General features: G+C 34.0%; 1 protein-coding gene across 1 annotated transcript; it reads left to right on the top strand.

Moving 5' to 3' along the window:
• Positions 1–4,228: 4,228 nt before the first annotated feature.
• On the top strand, positions 4,229–13,104 carry LOC127707743 (uncharacterized). The gene is made up of 4 exons (XM_052212479.1): positions 4,229–4,297; positions 7,355–7,428; positions 10,214–10,345; positions 12,402–13,104. Exons 1-4 carry the CDS (start codon positions 4,234–4,236, stop codon positions 12,720–12,722), a joined length of 591 nt encoding a protein of 196 aa, XP_052068439.1. The 5' UTR covers positions 4,229–4,233; the 3' UTR covers positions 12,723–13,104.
• Positions 13,105–13,821: the final 717 nt, after the last annotated feature.

Here is a 13,821-nt window from a genome sequence, read left to right as displayed (position 1 = left end):
AAAAGTCACCTTATTCCTATTTAAATATAAGTAATAAATAAAACCTTGAATAAATTATTATTTTCGATCTAATTTTTATAGCAGTGTCAAAAACTATTTATCTTATGATCAAATTACTACAACTGACAAACAACCAGATCGTTTACAAGGCGTGAAACATTTGAAGTTCAGTTTACTTATAAACAATTAAGTTAACTTCTAAACAATTACTTTTATGATTTACTTTCGGACGTAAATTCGGAATGATTTTCCAATATAAATATTGACCTAATGTTTAACGATTGATTCCTTCGTTGCTTTTGATCGAATTGATTTATTTCATTAACAAAAGTTTCTTGAGCTTTATTTGCCATCGCCTATAAATACTAACAATCTATAAAATATAAAAATATTAGAGACTTTTCCACTATATGTTTTTTTCCAACAAATTTAAAGGCCAATCAAATTTCGTACAAAAATTCGATCAAACTTGAAACACATAATTTTATTCAACGATTTACATTACTACATTCATATTTTAACTTTTTTTGTGTAAAAGCCGTATCTATAACTTTTAGACTAGGAGGAACCTGTTATTTAATATCTTCTTATCTTAATACTCGTACGATTTCAATAACCAGGTTTGAGTTTGTATCTACTTAAAGTAGAGATCGGTTATAAACTTTGGAGCGAAATACTTAACTTTGCTTTTTTAATGTTATTAATGGGCGTAGACATACACCCATCAAAGTTGGAGAGGTTTTCATTCGTTACAAGGCTTTTTATCTAGAAGGGGATGGGGAGGAGGGGGTGTGACAATTTGACTTTTTAAAAGATTTTTAACTGGTACCTTAAACACTGATATTTTCACATTCAAAATTGTTTATTCCTTTACACCTAAAGTTACTGCCAAATCATTGGTTTCTTATTCAGATGACTTAATTAGTTTTTCAAATAAAAACCAGTCAATCAATAAATAAATACAAGAAATGGTAGTAACAAAGATGGCACATTTTTTTTTAATCAACGTTAAACAGGGATAATATCTATCATGTCGTTTTTTTACGTTTCCAGCCGAAAAATTATTCACGACAAAGATAAGGCAGATCTATAGATTAACCTGCAATTCAGTCCTTTAATTTATTGCTCGATAATATTTACGTTGAAGATTATTTTTTTTTAATAAATCATTATGGGAAAACTTCAAGTATTCACTGGATGGATTGATTAATTGATTGTTGGTTACTTAACGTCTCGTGGCAAATAATTCACGCATGTTTGGGCGATCCACAGAATGGACGTCACTCGTATATAATGCATCTTCAATGAAATTCTATGCGACTGTCATACAAGTGAGAGGTTTAGCTAGCTATTAAACCAGGTTTAATCCACCATTTTCTACATAAGGAAATTCCTGTAGTGTACCAAGTCAGGACAATGACAGTTGATTTCCATGCGTTTGATGTGTTTGAGCTTCCGTTTGGAATCGGTATTTTTGTTATTTTACTTTTTTCAACAACGAGTTATCTTCCTTTTACTGGGAAAATTGTAATAAGTTGTGTTACGTTAATGAACAACTAGTGACTGATAAAAAATTTAACGTTATATGCCAATCTTAACATATCTTAAAACAAAATTAGATTCAGTTAAATTTCCTTCAAAATCAGTCCCTACATTTCAGATAAATACAATTGTTATGAATCACAGTTTATGACCAAACTCAGTAAAGACCCGTCTTAATTTCATTTAATTGATAAATTCAACAACACTTACCGTTATCATGATGATGTGTTTTCGTTGAATAATAAAGAATTCTCTAATATACTGCCAATATTTACCCAAAGGAACTTACTTGAAATTAATCAAATATAAACAGCAATAATTGTCCTTTTCTAGATTTAGATATCTCAGTTTTACACGGGATGCTTTACGCAAAAAATTACAACAAAAGATTTTTCGTTCCCTATTGTAAATATTCCCTTTTTGGACGTTGATTTTTCTTTGGCACCATCTTGCGATGTATATATCCTAACTCGTTCGCTATGCCCAAGTCTGTTGTGGCTTTTTGGATTTCAATGATCATTCTATGTATTACTGGTAAATTATTAAGTCATGGATTTCGTTAGTTTACCACAGATTACTCTAAACATTTACTGAATTCTTTCATAAGTACAATGGTTTGGTTTAAAGTTTGGCTGACCCTTCTTGCAAACGGGATAGCACATCTTATTTTTTTTCGGTGATGTTGTTTACTGAGTCCGTAAATTAAGATACGATCCGGGTAAACTTAGCGATCCTTTAAACAAAATTATCCCAAACGGTTACCAATTCAACATTATAATAAGATCTTTGAATATTGTTTTTATCGGTTTAAATATTGAATTTTGTATTAATGAATTAAAAACCAACCAAATATTATTGTTCTACACACATGTACATTCACGGTCCTGCAATCTGTCGATACCTTATTTAGGCATTGCACAAGGTTATGTTTTCCTCTGACTTTTAAAGACGTCTTTACACTAAATTCAGTGGATGTTGGGTATGTGCTGATTGATTCTTTAGTCTTAGATCCATGATTTTTTTATTAGTTGTTATTGGCTTTGAACTTTAGCTTTCAGTAACTGCAAGTACTCTAAGATATGTACTTAGTGTGCTTTTGTTAGTTTTTTGTGTGCTTTGTATCAATCTGATGAGCCAATGAGACAACTCTCCACAAGAGACCAAATTAAGTTCTTTTCAACTGAGTTTTATAGTTTTTATTTTATGTTGTACTGTTACACTACTGTCTCAGGCTAGGTGGAGGGTTTGGTGCTAGCAAACATATTAAACTCAGATATACACATTATGGATATGCCTGTCCTAAGTCAGGAGCTTGAAATGCAATGGTAGTCGTTTTTTCTTTTCTTTTATTGTTTGGTACATAAATCAGGCTGTTAGTTTTCTCGTTTGAATTGTTTTATATTTGTCATTTCGGGGCCTGATTAAAATACAGATCCAATGTCAAAGCTTCTTGTGTCAAATCTTTGACACAGGATCTGCATTTTAATCAGATTGTTTTATATATATATATATATATATATATAGGTTATTATGTGGTACGGGTTTTGCTTATTGTTAAGTGTGGAATATGAAGCAGAAAAAAAGGCTGTTGTTTGATTGACTGATTATTGTTTGCGTTCAGTGACAAATATTTTATGCTTATCATTTAGGATAATAAATCAAATAGGTATGTTCTGCAATGGATTGATCGGATAAAGGACAAGAATTCTGACTGCCGCTTGAAAAGAAGGTATGTTGGATAGGAACAGATGTTACCTTCAAATAGGCCACCTTTGAAGAAGAGTTCTTACCGTTCATAGAGCGTAGCGTTTTTCTTATTGATGTCCCTATTCAGAAAGAATGCAATGCAAAGATACGACACAAGTGTAAGTTGAAATACATGCAAAGCACTACTAACTAAGCTACACATCTAAACATGCCAAAACAAACGGAAGCATAACTAAAATTAAAGCACAACTAAAATTTCAGCTTCTGGAGGGCGGTAGCCCCTAGACCCCCTGCTTACAAATTATTAGCCTTTCAAGAGTCATAGTTATTTCTGGAGGGCGGTAGCCCCTAGATCCCCTGCTTACAATTTATTAGCCTTTCAAGACGTCATAGTTATTTCTGGAGGGCGGTAGCCCCTAGACCCCATGCTTACAATTTATTAGCCTTTCAAGACGTCATAGCTATTTGGTCCAAATAAACTATGACGCCTTGAAAGGCTTATAAATTGTAAGCAGGGGGTCTAGGGTGAGGGGGATACCGCCCTCAGTCCAGAAACTGAACGATTATAGTAAAATTATTATTGGAAAAAAATGATTTATTAAATTATTTGTAAGCACATGTTGGTTTGGGTTTCGTGTGGTGTAATGTTTACTTGCGACAAGACTTTCGGCTTCGAAATAATTATCTAAGGGCTTTTCATATAACACTTTTACAGTAAGTAATGGGAACTTTATTGACTTTATCATATATGTCATATATTTCTGATAAGTTTTCCTACCTATTCACATATTTTCAAGCTGGAAAATGTGACCTATTCCAGAGTCACGTCCTCATAGCATCTTGTATAAGTGGCCCCTCCGAGCGTTTAAGAGTAGCCTAAGACCAAAATACCATGTTGATGTGCGCGACAACGTCATGTGATTTAATTTCAGTTATGACGTCACTCAAGCCCGCTGACGTTTACACGTGACATAAACAGACAAAATGGCTGACGAAGTTGATCTCGGTTTGAAAGACTCAAAGAAAACAAATTCAGATAAAACAAAAGGTAACTAGTTATACTGCTGAATTAAGCAACTTCCATATTAAAATTCTTCGCAGCCAGACACTTCGTCCTGAAAGTCCGTAAATTTAACGTTTTGTTACGAACTGTAATTGTAGAAGAGAAGCCAAAGAAGCCAAAGAGACATTCAAACTCACAACTTAGACACAAGTCGAAAATAAACTGATAACGCCATGGCATAAACAAAAAAGACCAAAAGACAAACAACAGTATACAAAACACAACATAGAAAACTAAAGACTGAGCAATACGAACAAAAACTGGGGTGATCTTAAGTGCTCCGGAAGGGTAAGCATGTCGCATGTGACACCCGTCGTGTTGCTCATGTATCCTCGTATTATGGGTTTTCGTGCTATTAAGAATGCATTGTGACGTCACAATTTCCATTGAAAAAGTATGCATAGTACGAATTCATATATCGTACGAAAACATATGATCTGACCATACGTACCAACCCGATGATAAGTCTAATTCAGTAGGTCACATTGGAGGAAAAGAGAACGGAATATGTGGTTACGAAAAAATGGAACATATCCGTCGTCATCTGTGAAACAGATTATTCCATAACTGTCAACCAACTCGTGATTGCGTCAACTTACCTTATACCGGAAAGAATGAAATTTTACTGGACTTGATGGTATCATAAGTATTTATCACCTACAGTTTTTTCCTATATACATGTACCTAATTTAACACATTTTTCTAAACTTATTTTAAAGGCGTTTCTTTTTGCAGTTATACAAACCTGGCGTTGAATTTGTTTAGCGATTTGTTTGTCTTCAGTTATTTTTGTTGTCCCCTGATCTATCTGATGTAAACAGACTGATCATCATTTACGATTTTATTTTCCGACAATGCAACAACAAAAAATGTGCTTTAAATCATCAGAAAATTAAAAAAAAGCCTACTAACAAAATTTTAACCAAATAAATATGGTGTGACAATTCTTTTCTAGTCATTATGGGGAACAAGTTGATTAAAATTCGATCAGAAATTAACTTACAATAAATGTGGTTTTATATGAAATACATAGCGAAAAATCGCAAATAATTTACTTTGTTCATGGACTACTGTAAAAAATCCAAAGGTACAAACATTGAATTTCGAATTTAAAAATAGATCATTAGGGGTTAAAGATTTTAACCCTGAAAACATCGACGTGTCTATAGAATTAACGTCGTGTTGTGCTAAGGTAGCACTCGACAGATAGAAAATAAAATTAACATTGAACCACAAAATGTTTAATGATCTTCTATTCCTGGCTTTATAATACATTCAGCAAACTGTTTGTGTCATACATGTGCATATGTAATCAGTATCTTCCATAGATTTGATTTTCAAAAGTTAAAATGGTGAAACATAATTCCTTGTTTGTGTATCCATGGCAACATTCTGCATTTATTTACCATAAAATATTGCAAAAAGGGGGGTGAAAAAATCACATATTCCCCTCAAAATTTGGTTCAAACTAGAATTTCAATCCCTTTGAGTGATACATTTTCTGCAACTATTGACACTTATCAACCAAATGAGCAAATAAAAATTTGGTGTCTTTCGCCTCATTTTTTACAGAAAATAGCCCATAATAGATACATTACACAATCTTGATGTTCCTATATATCCACTATGAAGGCTATATTAATCTTCAGCTATCCAAAAACGAATTTTATTGCACACTAGCTTTAATATTTGAAAACTCCATAGGGGCCAAAATGCGAAACTACACACCTTACTGTGGAGTTCTACCTAAGAGTTTCTGAAAACGTCGTCAAACTGCCTTTTCTGCCGTTAGATTTGTCATTATATATGACACACTATACCGTCATTCATTTCAATTTGAAGAATCCTATCAAAATACATGTTATAATATTTAGTATTCAAGTATATACAATGTGAATAAAATATAAGAAGATTCTAATATGCATATGATCCTTATTATGAAAAAAAGATAAGCCTACTCGCCCAATGAATGTACGACTCAAGGCATCAAAATAGTTGAAAACACTATCTGAGATCCAGGTTAATGTGGATCCTTCGAATATCTGAAGTTTAAACGAAATATACTTTCCCAGGCTGCAAGATGATAACTAAATGTTTTGCATGCAAGATATTTTTCAGTTTTCTGGAGGGTTTCCATTTCCTTATTTTTTTTAATGTTCATTGAAAATGATTTATGAAGCATGAAATTAAACATGTACACGTAGAACGAATAGCATTTTTGCAATATCTATTATGACGAAGCGAAAAATTGAATCACGGACAAAATTATTTCAATATTCCTTTCAGATTAGGTGTGTTTGAATAATAAAATAACCGTGAGCTTCTATAATTATAAGAACAAAGAAAGTGCATTTCTTTATGTAAATTTCTTTTCTTTTCTTCGGCTCATTATCAAAGTAAAACTTATAGTTTTCTTATGATAATGTACTAAACAAGAGTGCACTCGCTGAAATGTCTCGCCTGCTTTACTGACCATTGATTCTATGTTGAAAGTCTTAAAGATAAAGGTTTTACTAAAAGCATTACAGAAACTTAACATTTTTTAAAAATCTATGACAATGAGGTCAAGGTCAGATAAAGTGTGTCAGACAGACATTGAGAAATTGACACGACAAAAAGCTCAATTATTTTTCAAGCAGTCACCGAACCATGAAAATGAGGTTAAGGACAATGGACATATTATCGACGGAATCTTCGTAACATAAGGTATCTGCATACAAGATATGAAACATCCAGGTCTTCTACCTTCTGAAATATAAAGCTTTATACAAATAGTTTACGCCGCCGCCCCCGCCGGATAGTAATAAATGTCTCGCATACTGCGACTTTCGTCGCAGGCGAGACAAAAATTGAGAAAAGTTGTGCACACTGGTCCTGCCCCCTTTCCCCCTCAAACTTTTGGCAAACATCTTTGACGCCTGACTGATAATCTAGCAATATGTATGCAATATTTGTCACTGGACTTGCGTGTTTTTGTGCATTTATAACTGTACATTTGAAAGGAGGAGTTTGTTATCGTTTACCTATGTATTTATCTTTCAGGGTATCTCGTCATAGACTACGGAGAAAAAATCAAAGCAGATTTTAAGTTTTCACAAGAACAAATTCAACGTCAGGTACGTGAATGAAGATGTTGACAGTAGCGTGATAACCGGTAAAACCGTCAGTGGTTGTCGTTGTTTTAAACTGTGTTTGTAAATTTAGGAATGTTGTCAATCTTTTGGTATTTAAGAGTTTTTTAAATTCATTTGTAAGATATAAAGTCAAGAAGATACTTTTTTGTGGTGAGAGGGGGTGGCTTGTGTGTAGTTTACATTAAGGAAATCAAGGCAGGTGCTACGATAAAATAAATCACACATTTGCAAACGCTGGGTAAGTAAAATCTGGATCCGATTCCATCGGAGCATAATCCCACTCACCTCCCCCCCCCCCCCCCCCCCCGATAGTATTTTTCGGATCGAAATACCCGCTGTGGTTTAGACTGATAAGACTGATCTCCTAATGATGAATCTTTCAAATTGTACTGCAGAAGTAACACCAAACCATCAAATCATTAGGTATTAAATTATTCCCAAAATACAGTCGAAATGAAAATAATTGATTTGAATATATGTATATGGTTACCTGTTCTTTTTCCGTCCAACAGTAAGTTTCTGATGGACAGTTGTCTCATTGGCAATCATAACACATCTTTTTTTCTTATTTTTATAATTAAGACCAACGCTGAGGTGGCACCCATTTTTCTGGGCTGGATGTTAATTTAACACTGTGTAGCATCACCACCGGATACAGGTCGAAATCAAATGATGACGTTAGATTCAACAGTCCGTGTTGAGAGAATGTTATGCTCCCTGTACGCTAACGAACCCTTGTACCAGCTCTTTGAGGTACACGTAGGGAGCCTAATTTATGGCACATATGCATCTTGCCAACATATCTTTAATGGCAGTCCAAACTTACCGCTCTCCATCTTCGCAGAATCTATTTAGTAACGTAGATTTAGGTGAATTATTTGTCAACATAAATATGCATTAAATGTCATTCTATGTTAGAAAACCCACAGGCAACTAATCAAACAAAATGCAGACAAGCAAGCACAATCAGTCCAACATTCAGTTAGATCATGGAAGTAATATTTAAAAGGAATAACAACGACTAATTAGCATGTATTAACAGCCTGCAGAACTCTGTACTAAAGTCATATGATTTTATCCAATTATAGTCTCAGCGGCAAGACCCCTTTGGTTACTATCTGTGATACCGCGGTTGTAAAATGGCATCTGGAATTTCTTATCAGTCACGTGATTTTATCGAGTCCGGTAATTATAAAGCACCTGTGTGAAATCCGAGGTTAATTAATAAGCAGGTGGCGCTGTATCATATAAAACCTCTACCTTCAGAAAGAAGTCGTATGATGTAAAAAACTTGAAAAACGGACGAGAATTGTTCAACCTACAACAGTTTAGCATGGAAAATTGTATTTAATTTAGCATATTTTTGCTTTTTACCGTTTGTTTTAAACTGTTCTAAAAGTATTTTCCGGTTAAAAGCGGATCCCGAGTAAAACAGTTAAATACCGATGAATCGAACAGGTTTCACATGATGTTGAACAAAATAATGTAGACAGATGTAGACATAGAATATTTTACTGTTGAAATGTGCCTAGTTTATCGAGATTTATAAAAATATTTACTTTCAAGTAATTGATTACATTATTGAAACTGGACAATTAAAATCGGGATCATAAGTTCGTAAACATGTTAAATTTATATCTATTTTAAAAAAGTGTTTACAATTGAATACTAATATTAATGTAGCACGTTACAGCAAAAAGAAAATCAACCATACAAAACGAGCTTGACGCTATCTGTCTAACCGCAAATTTATTTTATATGAATTTGTTTATGTACAAATTAAAGAATAGAAACGTTTAAAATTGTGAATATTTAATTTGCCTGGTATACACGGAAGACTTGGATTATTCGTATTTGATAAAAGGTCGTCGAAACATATTTTTTGTACAATCATCTTCTTAACTTTCAGAAATGGCTTCTTAATTAACTGGTTTTAAGTATTAAAATTGAAAATGATCCACCCTTTTTCTTAAATTCAATATGTGATAACTGTCGGCCTAAACTATTAAGATCGAAAAAGACATAAATAGGAAAAATAGACTAAAATCAACATTGAATGACTGACTCTATTCGGTAGCGTACAGCAGCGGAATGTAACGAGTGAACTATTCGGGTTACTTCGTACGTACATACGACAACAACTGGTCTATTCGTAATTTTCCGGGAACACGAAAATGACCGAAAAGTGTCAGTGATTTGATCTATCACATGCCGAGAGTCAATTACCATGCCATATATTAAACCAATTAACGAGTTATCGAAAGATGGGCGGTAACGCAGATGAAGCCTTTGAAGTGACGACGTCGTTATTCCTTTCAATATTACTTCCATGGTTAGATTAAGGTTGAAATGCAAAGCATCTTCAAATTCCTTGTTATGATCAGAACTGAAAATGACATTTCTGTAAACCTTTTAATTTTTGGTACGTTATAAGTGTTTGAGTGTGCAGGAGGGGATACATCACCGAATATCTTATTTCGAAAGGTGGAATTTATCAAGATGTATACCTTTGTCTTAACTAAGTATCGTATATTTCAATGTTAATAGAAATCTTTCTTCCAACCATTCGGCTGCACACCATACCCTGATGAGATAAAACCAATTGCACCTACAATGTGTTTCAGTCTTATTAAAACTAGTTCCTAATATAAACAACTATATCGACAATTTTTGAAAATCCAACAAATGGCAAAAAAGTCTAAGGAATTCGTAAAATGGATAATTATGGAAGCCAATGTCCTAACTTGAGTGATTTGTTGATTTTCAGGTGGAACACTTGCAAAGGGAAATCTCTTTGTTATGGGAGATAATCCGCGACCTAATGATTTTGTTTGGACCAATGGTAGTAGGATGGATGGGATATTTCCTTTCTAGAATGCTGCTTTCACGAATGTGGGAGGTAAATAATATTATTTTTCAAATAACGTTGAGATGGTGATAATTGTAAGCTTACCTGGGCTATCAGGCCAGGCGAGCAATTGTCACCACCTGGCGTCCGTCGTCCGTTATCAGTAAAACTCAATTGATCGATTTTGACCAAACTTAAAACAAACAATACTCTTAAAACTTTCCTAATTTGGTTCTGATCGGAAAAACATGAGGCAATCATTGATTATGCGTGGTCTAATTTAAAAACAAAGAGGTGAGCGATTCAAGCTCATTGGTGCTATTAGTTCATATCATGGAAGTAATATTTAAAAGGAATAACAACGACTAATTAGCATGTATTAACAGCCTGCAGAACTCTGTACTAAAGTCATATGATTTTATCCAATTATAGTCTCAGCGGCAAGACCCCTTTGGTTACTATCTGTGATACCGCGGTTGTAAAATGGCATCTGGAATTTCTTATCAGTCACGTGATTTTATCGAGTCCGGTAATTATAAAGCACCTGTGTGAAATCCGAGGTTAATTAATAAGCAGGTGGCGCTGTATCATATAAAACCTCTACCTTCAGAAAGAAGTCGTATGATGTAAAAAACTTGAAAAACGGACGAGAATTGTTCAACCTACAACAGTTTAGCATGGAAAATTGTATTTAATTTAGCATATTTTTGCTTTTTACCGTTTGTTTTAAACTGTTCTAAAAGTATTTTCCGGTTAAAAGCGGATCCCGAGTAAAACAGTTAAATACCGATGAATCGAACAGGTTTCACATGATGTTGAACAAAATAATGTAGACAGATGTAGACATAGAATATTTTACTGTTGAAATGTGCCTAGTTTATCGAGATTTATAAAAATATTTACTTTCAAGTAATTGATTACGTTATTGAAACTGGACAATTAAAATCGGGATCATAAGTTCGTAAACATGTTAAATTTATATCTATTTTAAAAAAGTGTTTACAATTGAATACTAATATTAATGTAGCACGTTACAGCAAAAAGAAAATCAACCATACAAAACGAGCTTGACGCTATCTGTCTAACCGCAAATTTATTTTATATGAATTTGTTTATGTACAAATTAAAGAATAGAAACGTTTAAAATTGTGAATATTTAATTTGCCTGGTATACACGGAAGACTTGGATTATTCGTATTTGATAAAAGGTCGTCGAAACATATTTTTTGTACAATCATCTTCTTAACTTTCAGAAATGGCTTCTTAATTAACTGGTTTTAAGTATTAAAATTGAAAATGATCCACCCTTTTTCTTAAATTCAATATGTGATAACTGTCGGCCTAAACTATTAAGATCGAAAAAGACATAAATAGGAAAAATAGACTAAAATCAACATTGAATGACTGACTCTATTCGGTAGCGTACAGCAGCGGAATGTAACGAGTGAACTATTCGGGTTACTTCGTACGTACATACGACAACAACTGGTCTATTCGTAATTTTCCGGGAACACGAAAATGACCGAAAAGTGTCAGTGATTTGATCTATCACATGCCGAGAGTCAATTACCATGCCATATATTAAACCAATTAACGAGTTATCGAAAGATGGGCGGTAACGCAGATGAAGCCTTTGAAGTGACGACGTCGTTATTCCTTTCAATATTACTTCCATGTTCATATCTACGATAAAAGGTTCTGTGAACAGCTTTAGGTCATTTTTACACTAATCCAATTTATTGTGAGTGTTGGCGTATGTCTGTTGGTGTGTGTGTGCGTGCGTACGAGATAAAGAGATTTGTACATCTGATTGAAATACATTCTTTTCCCGAGGAGAAAAGACTGGTAAAAACAAAATTAAAAAACAAAAAATCCGGATATTAAAATGGTTGAGTTCGTCGGGCAGCTGCCAACAGTTTCCGTGCAATACTTTATGAACTTTTCAATTAATGCTCTTTACTTTTGCCGCTCAGGAATTATGGTCCTTGATAGATTGGAAAATAACACTTTATTTCGTTTCCGTGCAATAAGTAATGATTAGTTCCACCAATTAATTTTTAAATTTTAATATGTTGTTATTGATGACATAATTAATTTTGAATTTCAGGGGCTTTTTGTTGCCTTCAACAGCTTTTTAATGTCAGCCTGCCTTATTTTGTTCATGACACCACTGAATGAATCACTTGTCAGATTAATGGCTGCTTTTGATGAATTCAAGGATTTGCAATCTTCAATGGACCACTTCGAGGATCCTTATGTCGAGGAAACGGGACATGGTGACGGTGGACTTATAGAAACTACAGAGAACTATAGTAGTGACCCTACTGTAGAGCAGACCGTTGATAATTTAGGAGCTATCCAAGAGGAAAACGACGGAGAAGTATCGGATGACGGAGAAGAAAATACCAACAATAATGATTTAGAATAGATATTAGTATTGATTACCTGTTTGTTAAGTTTCGCATATTAATAAAATAGCAATCAAATTAATTAAGGCTGAAAAACTTGTTATCTCTCACGTGGAACCATGAGATCAAAGTGATCCATTTTAACCACCCGCCGTCCGTATTCTTAATGGACCAAAGTTGACATCGTTCTTACTCAATTTACAAAACTATGTCCGACAGCTCGACACGCTAGCATTGCAGTGCGTTTAACTGTAGTTGGAATTGATTGAAAAAGTGTTTTTCTAAAATAACATTGTCCGAGTCATAACTTCTTTTATTTTTTGGCTTACATTTTTTTTATTTGTTGTATTAATTTTGTATTTACATTGTGTTATAGATCAAATTTATTCGTTCAGTGTATGTTCACTTGTTTTTGTTAATATGTCTTTTGATTGAGTTAAGCCATTTTAATTGATATTTTATAGTGTGTCTTTCTATGTTGTGATGTTACACTAATGTTTCATATAGGGTGAAGGTTGGCGCCTATTAAAATGTTTAAACCCGCTGCATTTGTTTGCACCTGTCCTAAGTCAGGAACCTGATGTTCAGTGGTTGCCGTTTGTTGATGTGGTTCATAAGTGTTTCTCGTTTCTCGTTTTTTATATAGATTTGACCGTTGGTTTTCCTGTTTGAATGGTTTTACACTAGTCATTTTTGAGGCCCTTTATAGCTTGCTGTTCGGTGGGAGCCAAGGCTCCGTGTTGAAGGCCGTTCTTTGACCTATAATGGTTTACTTTTACAAATTGTGACTTGGATGGAGAGTTGTCTCATTGGCACTCGTACCACATCTTCTTATCTTTTTACACATGTTATCTGGTATGAAGATGAATTACCATAAGATTTTGTATCGCCTACCATCACCACCTGCATTTGACTTATACCTTTGACCCCAAGGTCAAAATAATAGATTTTTGGGACATATTCTTGGCCGTTCACATTTTTAGCTCACCTGGCCCAAAGGGCCAAGTGAGCTTTTCTCATCACTTGGCGTCCGTCGTCCGTCGTCGTTAACTTTTACAAAAATCTTCTCCTCTGAAACTACTTGGCCAAATTAAACCAAACTTAGCCACAATCATCATT

The sequence above is a fragment of the Mytilus californianus genome, unplaced genomic scaffold (assembly GCF_021869535.1).
Source record: "Mytilus californianus isolate M0D057914Y unplaced genomic scaffold, xbMytCali1.0.p SCAF_7, whole genome shotgun sequence".
Taxonomy (NCBI): Eukaryota; Metazoa; Mollusca; class Bivalvia; order Mytilida; family Mytilidae; genus Mytilus; species Mytilus californianus.
This window is presented reverse-complemented; position numbering and strand designations above follow the sequence as displayed.